Source organism: Phocoena phocoena, chromosome 2 (assembly GCF_963924675.1).
Source record: "Phocoena phocoena chromosome 2, mPhoPho1.1, whole genome shotgun sequence".
Taxonomy (NCBI): domain Eukaryota; kingdom Metazoa; phylum Chordata; class Mammalia; order Artiodactyla; family Phocoenidae; genus Phocoena; species Phocoena phocoena.
The window spans coordinates 37,495,194-37,512,599 of record NC_089220.1 but is presented as its reverse complement, the minus strand read 5'-3'; the positions used below and the strand labels follow the sequence as shown (position 1 = coordinate 37,512,599).

Sequence of the window (17,406 nt, the reverse complement as noted above, 5' to 3'; positions counted from 1 at the left end):
CTACATGAGCCATGAGATTTTTATGTTTATTGAGAGAGAATTCCAGTTGTTTTTGTTTGTTTTGTTTTGCATGAGAAAGAGTGGTTTAATAGGGAGACAAATGTGTAAACTGAAATATCAAGTTGCTATAAAAGTATACACAAGATTAAGAACCAGTATAAAGCAAAGGATGGATTAACTCCCCAGGTGGGGATCAGAAAAAGTTTCAGAGAGAAGGAAATGATTAATCTGGGGCTTAAGGACAAATACAAGTTTGCCAAATAAACCTCTAGGCAGAGGGAACAACCTTACCAAAGCATGGAAATAGTATAACATTATAAATATTACTTTGCACTCACTCTAAAAGCTGATAATACTCTAAGAGCTTTGACATATATCAATTCATGTAATGTTTTGAACAATCTTAAAAACTTTATACAATGTTATCAGTTAGGTTCCACTGTTTACAACAGAAACCTAAAATAACAGTGGCTTAAGCAGTAGTTTAATAGCTCCTTTCTCCACAAAACCTCAGGGTCCCAGGCTCCTTTTAGCCAACTACTCTAGAAGCTAGTTGTGGCCATCATCCTCCTGGTCCAAGATGTTGACTAGAGCTCCAGCCATCACATCCACATTCCAGATGGCAGGAGGGAGCACAGGGAACTCAACGGTCATTTTATGGAGGTTCTACATACATCTCATTAACCCAAAAGTCTTTTTTTTTTTTTGGCCATACCATGTGGTTTGTGGGATCTCAGTTCCCCAACCAGGGATTGAACCCAGGCCATAGCAGTGAAAGCCCAGAATCCTAACTACTAGGATACCAGGGAACTCCCAACCCCACATAGTCTTATAACCACAAACAGTTGCAGAAGACTCTGGAGAATATAATCTTTATTCCGGGTATTACATCCCCACCTGAAATGTGGGGTTTCCGTAAGTATGGAAAGGGAGAACAGATAATGGGAGACAATTAGCAGGTTCTGTCACATACTCATCTTTCTTTTTCAGATAACAAAACTGATGCAAAGCGTGGTTGCATTATTTTCATGGGGTATTCAGGGATTTCAAGTAATTTCTTTTGGTTTATGCATAAGGTGTAAGAGTGGGAAGAATGGAGGGTGATAAGGCTGCAAAGTCGTATGATTTTTTTTTTTTTTTAGTCGTATGATTTTAATTCTGACACTTCACGTGATCAAAAAGATAATGGGCAGTGAAAAGCACAAAATCCAGGCAGCACTAAAGTACAGAAGACACAATGTGTGAGTAATCTCAAAGCCAGACAATTGAGAGTTGGTTTGTGGATCCGAGAGATGGATTTACTAATGAGACAGTCAGTAATTGAATAATAAATTAATTCAATATGATATTACTGATTGCAGTGGCAAAAGATTACATAAACTTTGCGAAAAAGATAACAAAAATCATCTGGCACATTTTTCAATTTTTCTTTTAATTTTTTTTTTGAAGTATAGTTGATTTACAATGTGTCAATTTCTGGTGTACATCAAAGTGATTCAGTTATACATATATATTCTTCTTCATATTCTTTTCCATTATAGTTTATTACAGAGTATTGATTATAGTTCCCTGTGCTATACAGTTGGACTTTATTTTTTTACTTTAATATTTTTTAAATATTTACTTTATTTTTAGCTGCGGCACACAGGATCTTTGTTGAAGCACGTGGGATCTTTCCTTGCGGCATGCAGGCTCTTCATTGTGGTGCGCAGGCTTCTCTCTAGCTGTGGCGTGTGGGTTTTCTCTTCTCTAGTTGTGGTGTGCAGGCTCCAGAGCGCGTGGGCTCTGTAGTTTGCGGAATGTGGGCTCTAGTTGAGGCGCAGGAGCTCAGTAGTTGTGGCACGCAGACTTAGTTGCCCTGCGGCATGTAGGATCTTCGTTCCCTGACCAGGGATCAAACTCCCATCCCCTGCATTGCAAGGCGGATTCTTTACCACTGGACCACCAGGGAAGTCCCTGTTTATCTATTTTATATATAGTAGTTTTCCTTTCAATTTTTTAAATGTCTACCTCTCTTCTAAACAATAGTCCAATAAAGATATAACAGATATATAGATATAATAGTTTGCATTTAATGCATGTTGATCACTACAACAGTGCAAGTTAATCATCTCACAAATTTTTTTTAACATCTTTACTGGAGTATAATTGCTTTACAATGGTGTGTTACTTTCTGCTTTATAATAAAGTGAATCACATATACATATATCCCCATATCTCCTCCCTCTTGCGTCTCCCTCCCACCCTCCCTATCCCACCCCTCTAGGTGGTCACAAAGCACGGAGCTGATCTCCCCGTGCTATGCGGCTGCTTCCCACTAGCTATCTATTTTACATCTGGTAGTGTATATATGTCCTTGCCACTCTCTCACTTCATCCCAGCTTACCCTTCCTCCTCCCCGTGTCCTCAAGTCCATTCTCTACATCTGTGTCTTTATTCCTGTCCTGCCCCTAGGTTCTTCAGAACCATTTTTTCCCCCTCACAAATATCTTACATTTATTTATTTGATTCAATGATAAAGTGAAAAGTATTTTGAAGTAACACATACACATAACTGAAGTAGTTAGTACCTATAGAAGAACTATTCATCAACCCCAACCTACTTTTCCATACCCTTCTCTGAACCCATGTGCTTCAGAGGAGCATATGTTACCTCCAAAACCATCGGCAGTGAATCATGATTGGGCCAGTTGGTGGTGATTGTATTTCTCTGGCTAGTGACTATTTTTGGCTTGGGCACATGATGAAATTTCCACCAATGACATTTGCTGCACAGCTTCTCAGAAAGTGTGTGTAATCGTTAATAAAAAGAATCACAAGCAAATGTCTCCATTAAACATTGTTGAGGGGACTTCCCTGGTGGCACACTGGTTAAGAATCCACCTGCCAATGCAGAGGACACGGGTTCGAGCCCTGGTCCCGGAAGATCCCACATGCCGTGGAGCAACTAAGCCCATGAGCCACAACTACTGAAGCCTGCGTCTAGAGCCCGTGCTCAGCTACAAGAGAAGCCACTGCAATGAGAAGCCCGCATACTGCAACAAAGAGTAGCCCTCGCTCACCGCAACTAGAGAAAGCCCACGCGCAGCAACGAAGATCCAACGCAGCCAAAAATAAATAAATAAATTTATATATTTAAAACAACATTTGTTGAGTATGGATGTGCTCATTGGCTGATTGTAGTCATCTTGTGAACTTGAACCTGACAAGATGAAAACTGGCAGAGCAGAAAAATGGAAAGAATTTGCATTCTTGCTAACAACCAGCCCTGGGAATGCTTCACTTCTGAACTTATGCAAAGTAATATGTTCCTTTTTTGGTTAATTTGAATTGAGCTGTTATTTGCAGCCAAAAGTATCCTGATATTCTACCAGAAGGTATGCATATAACAAAAATCAAAGAACAACAAAAACAGCAGTCTCCTATCCTTTCTTTTCTGCCTTTCTTCTCCAGAGGGAACCACTTTCAACTCTTCTGTTTTGGCAGGTGATTTACTTACATACTTCTAAAATATATGCTTATATGGCTATTTTCTTGACTTATCCATAGAAAGAATGCTGACTTTTTACGATGGAAAAGGAAAGCTAAGCACTTGCGCACCCCTTTCACTTTCCTTCCTTGCTCTCAATATAGTTTTACAACTTTTGATTAAATCAATATTGTCCTTACACTATGACTACATAAATATTATTCGCCACGGGGTCAAGCAGTATACTACAATTCCATTTCTTTTCTCATACAATTTTTCCCCCCTTGGAGTTAAAAATTATCCCCCGCCTCTTCATTTGCATGGTTTTCCATATGCCTATGATTAGTTCTCAAACTCTCCAGTGGGGTTGTACTATCCCTTCAAAGAGATTTTCTTTTCTTTCCTATTAAAATTATTGTCTTATCTCTCTCTCCTTCCTCTCTCATTCTCCCTTCCTCTTTTATTTCTAAACCCACTTCCATTCCCTTCTCTCCCCATACGAGGCAACCACCCTAACGTGATTAACATGTATAATTGTCTATATATTCTTGCAAAATGTGAATTGCTTTTTGTATATTTTAAACGTATATAAATGGTTTTCCCCACACATGTATTCAATTTCTTACTATTTTCATTTGGTACTATATTTTTATGATCAAGCCATATGGCTAAAGTACATCTAGTCTGTGGTTTGTACGTATTACAGAGTACTTCACTGTGTACATCCACCACATTTTTACCTGTCTCCCAGGGATGGATATCCAGGTTGTCTCCAACTCCATGACATCACAAATAATGACCGACAATGGACCTGTATGGAAATATCTTTGGAATATCACACCAAGCAGTGTTATTCCTAGGTCAGAGGGTAGATGAATACATATGTTTTTGCTCTCCAGAATAGCTGTATCTGTGTGTCTACACTCCCATCAGCAGTGCATGAGGGTTCCTATATGCCCACATGTCTCCAATATCTTGGTATCATTTAATTTCCTAACTTTTGTAATTCTAAAAGATACAAGGTGATTATTTTGTTTTCATTTTTCTAATTACTAAGGAGTTTGATGATTTCTTTGGTTTCGTCTGAAATTGCCTTTTCATATTCATTGCTCATATTTCCATTGGTATTGTTTTCCCTTATTGATTTGCAGAATTCCTTCTGTAGTCTACATTTAATCACTCATTGATTTCAAGTATCTTTTCTCCCATTCTGTCATTTATCTATAGATGTTCTGTGACCAGAAATGCTTAATTTTGATATAATCAAATTCCTTTTGTTTTTGTCTTATACTTCATACTTTTTTTTTTTGCAGTACGCGGGCCTCTCACTGTTGTGGCTTCTCCCGTTGTGGAGCACAGGCTCCGGATGCGCAGGCTCAGCGGCCATGGCTCACGGGCACAGCCGCTCCGCGGCATGTGGGATCCTCCCGGACCGGTGCCCGAACCCATGTCCCCTGCATCGGCAGGCGGATTCTCAACAACTGCGCCACCAGGGAAGCCCTGTACTTCATACTTTTGAAGTTTAAGAAGCCAGTTGCCACCCTCTAGGTTAGAGATATTCTCCCATGCTTCCTTGTAAATTTATAGTTATAAACTTTTATCATTTAATTCTATCATTTAAGGAATCTAGTTTTATTTTTCTCTGTATAGTGAGCTAGTATCCTCAAAACCACTTAATAAAAAACTCTCCTTTTCTATTATGTCACCTTTACAAATATTAAGTTGCCATATATCCATGCTGTCTCTGAGCTCTATTCGTTTGCATTGTTCTATGGCCATATCAGTTCTTACTGCTATGAGTTTGTGGAATATCTTAATATCTGATAGAGAAAATCCCCCTTTCTAAAGTTTACTTAGTTATTTGTGGACCTCATTCTTCCATACAAATTTTAAAGTAAGTTTGGATTCCTCAAAAAATTCAACTAGAATTTGGTTGGGATTAAAGATTAAATTTAGAATGTTCACTTTTTTAATATTGTCATCTCACTGGAAGCATGGAATGTTTCTTAGATCATTTCCTATGTCTTTATTGGAATTTTAGAGTTTTCTGCAAATAGATCTCTTATATTCTTGGTTAATTCCTTGATAGTTTTTAACTTTTGCTATTGTGAAATGATGTTTGGATTTTTATAGACTGACTTTCTTCTGGCAACTTTGCTGAACCTCTTTATAGTTCAAATAATTTGTTGATTGTTGGATTTTTTCAGGTATTTATCTTTTGCAAAGGAGAGTTTTTTTCTCCTCTTCTCTTACAATCCTTACATATTATAGTTTTTAAAAAATCTTTCCTTATGATATTAGACAGAATCCATACTATTATAGGCTTATCCACTGCCTTGGTCTTGAAGGAAATGCATTTAATCTAATAACATTTCTCCACTAAGAATAACATTTAGTTTAGATTTTTTATATATAAACCTTAACCAAGTTAAAAAATTATTCCATTGCTGGCTTGATGCTGTATTTTTCATAAATAGGTGTGAAACCTTACCATATGCTTTTCTATATCAATTAAGATAATCACACTTTTTTTCCCCTTTTTTGTCCATTATTCTGATAGATTTTCTGATGTGGAGTCATCCTGGTATTCCTGAGATAAATCCTATTTGGTCACGTATTTTAAAATACACCACTGGATTTGGTAGCTAGTATTTTTAACTGTGAATATATATTCACAAACAAAATGGGCCTTTTTTCTTCATTTTCATCTGGTTTTGAAATCAACATTAGCCTTAAATTCTATTTTGTCAATAGTTAAGATTTCAATCTGGGCTTTTGGGTTCATATTTGTCTGGCATATACTTTTTTTCTTTTTTTGGCAAGAGCTTTATTCAGATATGGTTCACATACCATACAATTCATCTATTTAAAGTGTACTATTCAATGGTTTTTAATATGCTCAGAGCTGTGCAACCATAACCACAATCAATTTTAGAATATTTTCATCACCCCCAAAAGAAACCCTATACCCTTTAGCTATCATTCACACCCTCTCATTCCCCCCCGCACCTCCCAGCCCTAGGCAACCACTATATATATATATATATATATATATATATATATATATGTTCTCTTTATAGATTTGACTATTCTGAACATTTGATGTAGACTCATACAACATGTGGTCTTTTGTGGCTTTTTTTTTTGCGGTACGCGGGCCTCCCACTGCTGTGGCTTCTCCCCTTGCGGAGCACAGGCTCCGGACACGCAGGCTCAGCGGCCATGGCTCACGGGCCCAGCCGCTCCGCGGCATGTGGGATCTTCCCAGCCCGGGGCACGAACCCGTGTCCCCTGCAACGGCAGGCGGACTCTCAACCATTGTGCCACCAGGGAAGCCCTTGTGGCTATTTTTAGTTAGCATGTTTTCAAGATTCATCTAAGCTGCAGCTTGTATTAGTATTTCATGCCTTTTTATGGATGAATAATATTCCATTGTACGTATATACTTTTACCCATTCATCAGTTGACAGGACATTTGGATTTCCACCTTTTGGTTATTATGAACACTGTTATGAACATTCATGTACAAGTTTCTGTGCGGACTGTTTTCAACACTCTTCAGCATATGCCTAGGAGTGGAACTGCTGTATCAAATAGCAACTCTGTTTAATCGTTTGAGGAACTGCCAGACTGCAACTATTCCATTTTGCATTCCTAACAGCAGTATATGAAGCTTTCTATTTCTCTACACCCTCACCAATATTTTTTTTATTATACTCACCCTAGTGGGTGTGAAATGGTATCTCATTGTGGTTTCAATTTGCACTTCCCTAATGACTAATGACGTTAAACATCTTTTTTTGTGTTTACTGACCATTTGTATATCTTCTTCGGAGAGATGTCTATTCAGATCCTTTGACCAGTCAAAAAATTGGTGTCTTATTATATTTTTAATAGATTTGTTTTTTCTTTTTTTTCTGGCGGCGCCACATGTGGGATCTTAGTTCCCTGACCAGGGACTGAACTTGCACACCCCGCAGTGAAAGCATGGAGTCCCAACCACTGGACCGCCAGGGAAGTCACTGGGTGGTCTTATTACTGAGGGGCAAGTTTTTTTGATTTTTTAAAATAAGTTGATACAAGTTCTTATCTATTATTTGCAGATATTTTCTACCATTCTGTGGGTTGGTCTACCTTTCCTCATCCTTTTATGTTTTAACTTATGCCTTTAAGTGAATCTTATTTATTGCTTTTATTTTTTAATCTTTTAAAAACTTTTATTTTTAAAGGTTTTCACTTAAAATTTTTCAATATAGGATCTCCTGTAATTGGTGAGTTTAATCCGCTTATACCATTTTCCCCATGGTCAAATGCATTGGGTAACCTGTCAGTTCATTTTTCTCCCTGGACATCTCCCTCCCCATAGCTCATCCTCCTCCAATCTGGACTGAATATTGTGGGCCTGCTGCAAATGTTATCCTGCCACTATACTGGGTTGGGGCACTGATTTCTGGTATCTGTTGCCTCCCTTGATTTACTCCCTTATTTTTTGTGGACTACATCCTCCAGTAGACTTTTATTTATTTTTTCCTAGATGAGCCTTTTTTTTTTTTTGCCATAATTAACAATTTATTTATTTTGCAAGTGTTCATATTTAAGTTTTGGTTTTTTCTACTTCTTTTAACATCTTTATTGGATTATAATTGCTTTATAATGGTGTGTTTCTGCTTTATAACAAAGTGAATCAGCTATACATATAAATATATCCCCATATCTCCTCTCTTGCAACTCTCTCCCACCCTCCCTATCCCACCCCTCTAGGTGGTCACAAAGCACAGAGCTGATCTTCCTGTGCTATGCGGCTGCTTCCCACTAGCTATCTATTTTACATTTGGTAGTGTATATATCTACATGCTACTCTCTCACTTTGTCCCAGCTTACCCTTCCCCCTCCCCACGTCCTCAAGTCCATTCTCTAGTAGGTCTGCGTCTTTATTCCCAATTTTTTTTTAAGATTCCATATATATGTGTCAGCATATGGTATTTGTTTTTCTCTTTCTGACTTACTTCACTCTGTATGACAGACTCTAGGTCCATCCGCCTCACTACAAATAACTCAATTTCGTTTCTTCTTATGGCTGAGTAATATTCCATTGTATATATGTGCCACATCTTCTTTATCCATTCATTTGTCGATGGACACTTAGGTTGCTTCCATGTCCTGGCTATTGTAAATAGAGCTGCATTGAACATTGTGGTACATGACTCTTTTCGAATTATGGATTTCTCAGGGTATATGCCCAGTAGTGGGATTGCTGGGTCGTATGGTTGTTCTATTTTTAGATTTTTAAGGAACCTCCATACTGTTCTCCATAGTGGCTGTATCAATTTACATTCCCACCAACAGTGCAAGAGGATTCTCTCTTCTCCACACCCTCTCCAGCATTTATTGTTTGTAGATTTTTTGATGATGGCCGTTCTGACTGGTGTGAGGTGATACCTCATTGTAGTTTTGATTTGCATTTCTCTAATGATTAATGATGTTGAGCATTCTTTCATGTGTTTGTTGGCAATCTGTATATCTTCTTTGGAGAAATGCTGCATAGAAACTAAAGTTTAAAATGTTGTATGTCTTAAATGTTTTAAACTTCTCTTCATGTTTTAAACCTGAAGTATAAAACATGAGGGTAGTTTGGTCACAGAATTATAGGATGGAAAAGCAAGTATCTCCTGAAATCCAAATCTCTTTTATTTCCTAGGTTCAGCCATTGAGTTTGGTTAGCAACGAATACTGTTAGCTAAATAAATTTGGTTCCTGAGTTTCAGAGAGCAAGAAGGAAGTGTTCACTTAGCAAGGGATGTGTCAAAAAAATTTATTGTAATCCGAGTTTAGATTGAATAGTTTGAATCTACTATAATCTTCATGAATTTGGAGAGCCTAAGTTCAGATAGCAGGAATATGTCCTCAGAACTTTGAAGGCATTGATCTACCATTTTTTGTCATCCAGATTTGCTGAGTCTAATGCAGATGTTATTCTTGTTCCTAAGTGATTGTTTTTTACCCTCTCTTTGAAAACTTTTAAGATTTTCTCTTTATTCTTAGAGTTCTAAAACTTCACAGTGCTATGCCTTGGTGTGGGTCTTTTTCATTCATTACACTTGACACCCTTGTTGGGCCTTTCAACCTAAAGAATGGAGTTCTGGGATAGGCTCTTATGTTATTTCATTTTAATAATCCCTTCCTACCCCTTAAAAAGGTTTTTTTTTTTTCACTTTCTAACACCATCAGTCTGATATTAGACCCCTCCTGCAGCCTTTATCTTTTCTCTTTCTGTCTCTTTCAGAGGTATTTCCTCACTTGCATCTTACAGCTCTAATAATTACTTCTGAATTTTAAATATTTTTAAGAGCTCTGCTGTTTTATAACTCCTGTTGCATTTCCTGTTATTGCATAAAGGCAGTGTCTCTGAAAGTCTTTTTTACCAACTTTTCCCACTTACAACATAGTCAGCATTGTCTCATATCCTAAATATCTTGAAAACATGGTTTTTCATTTTAAACAGTCCTCTATCAAAAGATCAAAATGTATCAAAGATTTTAAGCAGCATGAGGCATTATCAAATCTGTGTTTTCGATGTTCAGTCTTGAAGTAGTAGGGAGAATGAACTGGAGCAGATTAGACTCTGTAATCTAGGAGAGAAATGATGAAAGTCTTATCTAAGGCAGTAGTGCCGGGGTGGGGTAAAGTCAAAAGAACAGGCTGACAGATTTTAGGAGGTGGAATGGCACAGGACTTGGTGATTGACTGGTTAAGGGAAAAAGGAAAAGTACTATATTACCCTCAGGTTTATGGTTTGGACAATACCAAGAATAGCTGAATCTCTCCAAATAAGAAACATGTATTTTTAATATATTTAATATAACAACAACTTACCTGTTGTTCAGTCTCATTTGAGTTAAGCTAAATCATATCTAAATATAAGTTACAAATGTTCTATAGAAAAATAAAAATTTCCCCCAGTGCTACAGTCTCAGAGATAAGATACCAAACCTTTAGAGGGATCAACTTTTTAATTAAGATTCTTTAGAGGAATACTTAAAAGGAAGGATGGAAAAATTAGCAGTAAACAAAAATTCAAGTTTAAAATTATGGATGGATGAAACACTGTAGAAGAAAATTTTATCACAAAATATTGTAATATTTTGAAATAAAAAGTGATTCTACTATTATAAATACTTTTGTTTTTGTATATTCACTTTGAGTCTCAAAAAGCATTTTGCAAGGTAATTTCCTTTTCATCAGTGAAACACCTGGTTACTGTTTAACCAACAATATTAAAGTGTGGATGCAAATATTTACTAAATATACTTTTCTCAAATAAATGCAAATCACTATTTCTGAAAAGGTTTAATTCTATTTAAATTCATTAGAATATTTATATTTAAATATGCCAATGTAATCTATATGTATTAAGCAAGTAGGAGCTTCTCGAATGAAGAAACAGTCTGATTTGGTTTTATAAATAATGAAGATGATTTAAAATGTAAAAAATTGAGCTTAAAAAACACAGCCCAAACCACCTGTTTTATAAAGTCACACCAGCCATCTACTTCTAAAAAGCCTTTATCAAAGCTATTTCTTCAAACTCAACATTTACTAATTCAACAGATGGGTTTTTAAAATGGAATGTAATTTTACTTTCAACTCACTGATTACATACTCAAATGGCGGCTTAAAAAAAAATAATTTTGGAATACACAAAGACCTGAATTAAACCATTCTCAACACTTTTTCAGGACTGTTTGCTAACTGGCTTGTTTTTATTTACATATGAGCTTTAAACACGTCTACCAACAGGTAGTACCCAGAAATAATTATTTGCAACTATAAAACCTGTCAAGTAAACTCCCAATGTAACATCACTGCTTTTTCCTTTTCTTATAAGAATCATTACTATGAACTCGAACTCGCTGGTACACAGAGGATGCTATTTTCATGCTGTCTTTCTTTGTAAGCGTCTTCTCTACTGCTCCATGTTTCCAAAGTAACAACTGTGCATCTTCTCCTCCAGTTAGCAAAGAATCATCCTGCATATTCCAACAGAAAGAACGGACTGTAGCAGCATGCCCTCCCTGAAGCCTGGTCACATGGACCAATCCTGATGTCGTACAGCTCATTATGTGAATAATTCCTGTGTTTGTTCCTCCAACTACAAACAATTTGTCTGTCTTTTCATGGTATATGCCGCCAATCAAATAGTCCAAAATCCCTTCTTTCACATTAATTACTTCTCTGACATCCGGGATGTTCAAACATGTAATTGGTTCATTGGTATCCAGATGATTAAGATCCCACCAGCAAAATCCTTCATCATGTGTCATGCAGTAAATCTGTTTATAATCTTTCCCAGACCAACCAATATAGCTTACTGATGAAACTGAGTTACAGGTTGTAACCAGTGCATCTTCTTCATTATCAACAGTAATATCAAATACATTTACCAGGCCGTCAGTTGAACCTGAGACTACCATGTTGGGATTGCTGGGATGGAAACATACTTGAGTGATATCATCACTATGTGTCTCTGAATATGCACCAAGTGGGTCTTTAGTAGTAGACAAATCCTGAGAATTAATTCTTGCATCCCAAAATACCAACAATGCATCATCATCAACTTTTTCTGTACCAGCACAAATGACATGATCATTACAGCTGATATCAAAACTGATAAAAATATTGGAAGGGTAACCCTTGAACAGCTGGACAGGTTTTTCACTGGCTAATCGAGCATCCCAACATTTTACAGTGCCATCAGTGCATGAGGAATACACGCTGTCACAGGAATTTGCAAACTTGACTCCATTAAGTCCAGGATATCCTCTAAATTCTCGTAGTACATTTAATCTTTCTTTATCATATATTCTGATTGATCCATTAGAACATAAAACAGCAACCAAGCTTCCTTTTTCTGCTTGTACAGTCTTTGATGTGTCTATGCCAAGCAGATAAGTAGGCTCTTTAGTTTCTGAGGAACGTTTAACAATGTTCAAATTAGCAAATTGTTCCTCAATCTTCTCCATATCAGGAGTGCATCCAAGGGTAGTAAAAATCTGTAATAAAAACAAAAATTAAAATTAAACCCAAAGCGTCTCTATATTGTGATTAAATCAAGAACATTTCCCTCTGAGAGCTGGCACAAAACAACAGAACTAAAACCTAATAGTTTAATCATTTCCCTACCATGATGTAACTAAAACTCAGTTGCCTACTTCTAATTCAATCACTTTTTATATACTGAATCTACTGACAGTAAGAGAATTTTAAAACATGTACATACCTTGCTTAGTAATTCCTTTCAGCTCAAACCTAATAATTGGTCCTACACACAGTCCTCCGCATTAGCCAGGATCTCCACTTTGAGATCATCTTCACCTGGCCCCAGCAGCCTTAACAACTACAGAATCTAAACATAGATGTGTTAGCAGAAGAATGGTCCCTCAAAGATGTTCATGCCATGGGGCTTCCCTGGTGGCGCAGTGGCGGAGAATCCGCCTGCCAATGCAGGGGATACAGGTTTGATCCCTGGTTTGGGAAGATCCCACGTGCCGTGGAGCAACTAAGCCCGTGCACCACAATTACTGAGCCTGCGCTCTAGAGCCTGTGAGCCACAATTACTGAGCCCGCGTGCCGCAACTACTGAAGCCCATGCACCTAGAGCCCGTGCTCCACAACAAGAGAAGACACCGCAATGAGAAGCACTGCAACGAAGAGTAGCCCCCGCTCGCCGCAACCAGAGAAAGCCCACGCGCAGCAACAAAGACCCAACACAGCCAGAAGTAAATAAATTCATAAAAAAAAAAAATGTTCATGCCTTAATCCCAGGAACCTATGAATATGTTAGGTCACATGGCAAAGAGGAATTGAGGTTGTAAATGGAATTAAGGTTGCTAATCAGTTGACCTTAAAATAGGGAGATTATTCTAGATTATCTGGGTGGGCCCAAAGTAATCACCAGTGCCCTTAAAAGTACTGGTAGAAGAAGCAGGCAGAATATGAGAGTCAGAGGGAGATGTTACTATGGAAGAAAGGTTCAGAGAGACACACTGCTGGTTTGGGTAAAGGAGGCCAATAATTGGGTGGCCTCTAGAAAGCTGAAAAGGCAAGGAAACAGCCTCCTTTAGAGCTTCCATGTGAAAGTGCAGCCCTGCTAACACCCTGATTTTAGCCCACTGAGACCCATTTTGGACTTCTGACCTCCAGAGTTATAATAAATTTATGTTGTTTTGAGCCACCAAGTTTGCAGTAATTTGTTACAGCAGCAATAAAAAACTAATAGAGGTACCCAGTAGGAATTCTGGAGATGTGCTTCTCAGGCAGTAGCAGCTTGTAAATGTTGGAGATGCAATTTTGAACTTAGGCATTCTGGCTTCAGGGACTCTGCTCTTAACCACCACGCTAGATTGCCTCTCAATGGTAGGTTGTATACAGAACAAGTTCAAGGCCAGAAAAATATGCATGCCTAGTGACTTTATCACAAACTTTTCTATCTTGCTTTCACCAATGAATATTCTAGCCTGCCTCACAAATTCACATTTTCATTCTTAAGACGAAATGCTTTTTTTTCTGTTGCTTTAGTGATAGCGTTTTAACCGTCTGTCTTTTCGTCTTTACAAGGAGAAATGAACACTAATTCAAGAGTTGCTAGAAGGATTAACTGAAATAACGTGTCTGGCCTATCATGATACACATTCAACAAATGTTACGTAAAAATGACCAGTATTACCATTATCAATACCACTAACACCACATGGGGAAGAACTTGGATCTATCAGAGTGGCTCCAAACAAAACAATTAAACCAAAAGGCAAAAAATATTTAAAAGTTGCATTGGGGTTCAAACAAAGAATAAGCATCCTCCCAAACTTTAAATTTCGACTATTTAAAAACTTACAAAAGTTGAAAGAATAGTACAACGAACACACACACACATAGCCTTTCACCTCCGAGGTTCAACAACTTGCTTTCTTCTATCTCTATAAGCACACACACACACATTTTTTGATGAACTATTTGAAAGTTAACTGCAGACAAAATATCACTTCATTTCTAAATACTTTAACACAGAGCACCTCCCTAATCTTTTGTTTTCTTAACACTGAATTTTTTTTTAAAGTCCAGGCCAGTTGTCTGATAATATGTCCCATATTCTGGATTTTTCTAATTGTTTCCTCCTCATGATTAGATTCCAGTTTAATACTGTTATCAGGGATAAAATTTAGGTGATGCTGGGTAGTTTTTTTTTTGGCTGCATTGCGTCTTCGTTGCTGTGTGCGGGCTTTCTCTAGTTGCAGCAAGCGGGGGCTACTCTTCGTTGCGGTGCGCAGGCTTCTCATTGTGGTGGGTTCTCTTGTTGCAGTGCACAGGCTTTAGGCAGGTGGGCTTCAGTAGTTGCAGCGCACAGGCTCAGTAGTTGTGGCATGCGGGCTTCAGTAGTTGTGGCACGTGAGCTCAGTAGTTGTGGCTCATGGGTTCTAGAGCGCAGCCTCAAATTGTGGTGCATGGGCTTAGTTGCTCTGCAGCATGTGGGATCTTCCTGGGCCAGGGATTGAACCCATGGCCTCTGCATTGGCAGGCAGATTCTTAACCACTGCGCCACCAGGGAAGCCCTGGGTACTTCCTATTGCATCACATCATAGAGACTCACAATAACAAGTTTGATCACTTACTTAAATTCTTCTTGGTGCTCAAACTGTCCCCAACTTGACCACTGAGAAACTCCTCAGGCAGCCAGCTTCTGTGTGCTTTTGATATGTCATTATCACAATTAGTATGTAAGCCCTAAATGGAACAACTCTGTATAAGAATAAGTCTGAAAATGGTGAGCATGCTTCAAGTATTCTGAGACTAAATGACCATTTATCTCTACAGCATAACTGTTGGTTTTACAACCAGATAGGCTAAAATGGCCTTCTCTCCTTAAACATGTCATGCTTGCTTCTGTCTCAGGACTGCAGCAATAGCTGCTTCTCTGCCTGGAATACTTTCTGTACCTTTTTTGTGTAACTCCTTCCTGTTATTCAGGTCTCAATATGTTATCTCCCCAGAGAGAGCTTCCCTGATCAACCAACCTAAAGTAGCCTGTCACCCCCCTATCATACTGCCCATTTTATTAATTAAAAAATTAAAAATGCTTAATTATGAAATATTTCAAATATACAAAGAAGTGTAGAAAAAAGGAAACAGACACCCAAGTACTGTACATATTACCCAGATTTAACATTTTGCCATATTTGCCTCAGTTTTTTATTTAAAGAAATGAAACCTTATAGACACAACTCCTATGGTTAAGAAATTTTTTAAGTGGCATCACAATTATATGTATCTTTGTTGCAATTTGCTCTTTTCACTCAATATTTTTTAAAAACCTGATTTTACTGGTGAGGTGAACTTATTACCTGACTCTTTCTTGCTTTTTTGTTATCAATATGATTGTTGAATAAATGACTGAATAATTGATTCAACTTTCATGCATTAAGAGCTGAAGAGTTCTTCCAGGAGAAACAGAATAAATCTAAAATGATATTGCATGTGTCTGTGTGTTTGCAGGGGGAGCTGTGCTTATGGAAATTAGTAAAATAATGGCATTCTTTTTTTTTTTTGCGGTACGCGGGCCTCTCACTGTTGTGGCCTCTCCCGTCACGGAGCACAGGCTCCGGACGCACAGGCCCAGCCGCTCGGCGGCATGTGGGATCTTCCCGGACCGGGGCACAAACCCGCGTCCCCTGCATCGGCAGGCGGACTCTCAACCACTGTGCCACCAGGGAAACCCTGGCATTCTTTAGCAGTACTTTAAATAAAGTACAAAAAGGAAATATAGAAAAAGAATTTGTAGCTGTGGAAAAAAAACTTATTTAACTTAATTTTTTTTTACTACAAGCTCTTCAAATACATCCTAAAATGTGTGTTCACTTAAGAGTGTACTGCCTATACACTTCAAGGAAAAATCCTTTTTAATTCCAGATAGAAACAACTGCCCATTCTTGAAATACTAGTCAAAGTATTAATGAGATTACAAAAGAAACAATTCTTTGCTACTGCTTCATATTGACCTCTGCATATTAAATATCAGATTTTAAACAATAAGAAAGTTTAATGTGACTTTTAAGCTAATAGTAAGTTATAGGACTATGACTATGCACTGCCACCCCCAAGCAGGATAGTAGTGCAGTACTCCTTCCCTCCACAGTGCTGCCTGGAGAGTCTGTTTCACACTGGAACAGTCCCCTGCAAGGATTCTGGGGATTGATGAGGCAGGCAGAGTGGGCCCAGATGGAACGCTACAACAAACACTTTTAAGACAGTAGTAATGGTAACAATCTCAATGGTTGTCCACCTGACACACTGTTTAAATGCAGCATAGTACTTCAAAAAAAAAGATAGATGTTAGAAGGTAGGTAGCTCCTACAACACTCTCATGCTATAGAGTTCATATTCATTTGTCCACAGATACAAAGAGTAAAATAGTTTAATCTCTTAGGGAAAAGATGAAAACCTCTGGCTTATGCTTTAACACATTAATATGCAAGTGAATCATATTTGAAATATAACTTCCAAGGCTACATAGTTAATTTTAATTTAATATACTAATGGATCATTCTAAAATGATGAATAAACCCTTTTACTTCTATGTATGCCCTTCTCTGTGTTTTCTTTGTATGACCCACTTCCCAGTTCTCAAGATAAGCCATAGGCTCTCTTTTCTTATCACTTGACATTCTCACAAGGCAACCTCATTGACATTCATGTTTTCAAGTGCCACCTAAGTGCCAATGAGCTCATCTATTTACAAGTCCATATTTCCAAGTGTCTACTAGCCATTTCTCCTCGAACATGTCCCACTACACCTCAAAGTAAAACTGATTATTTATGCCCCCACCAACCTTCTCCTTAAAAACAAAATCAGAAGATGCTTCTCAATGTTCTCCATGTTGGTCAAT

The 17,406-nt window shown here is 37.8% G+C and overlaps 1 protein-coding gene across 1 annotated transcript; it reads right to left on the bottom strand.

Annotated features, from left to right (window-relative positions):
• Positions 1 to 11,328: 11,328 nt before the first annotated feature.
• Positions 11,329 to 12,489, bottom strand: WDR89 (WD repeat domain 89). Its single transcript, XM_065872943.1, has one exon. It carries the CDS (start codon positions 12,487 to 12,489, stop codon positions 11,329 to 11,331), a length of 1,161 nt encoding a protein of 386 aa, XP_065729015.1.
• Positions 12,490 to 17,406: the final 4,917 nt, after the last annotated feature.

Excerpts from the sequence above, each read along its gene's own strand:
- WDR89 (XM_065872943.1), bottom strand. The coding sequence starts at position 12,489 with ATGGAGAAGATTGAGGAACAATTTGCTAATTTGAACATTGTTAAACGT.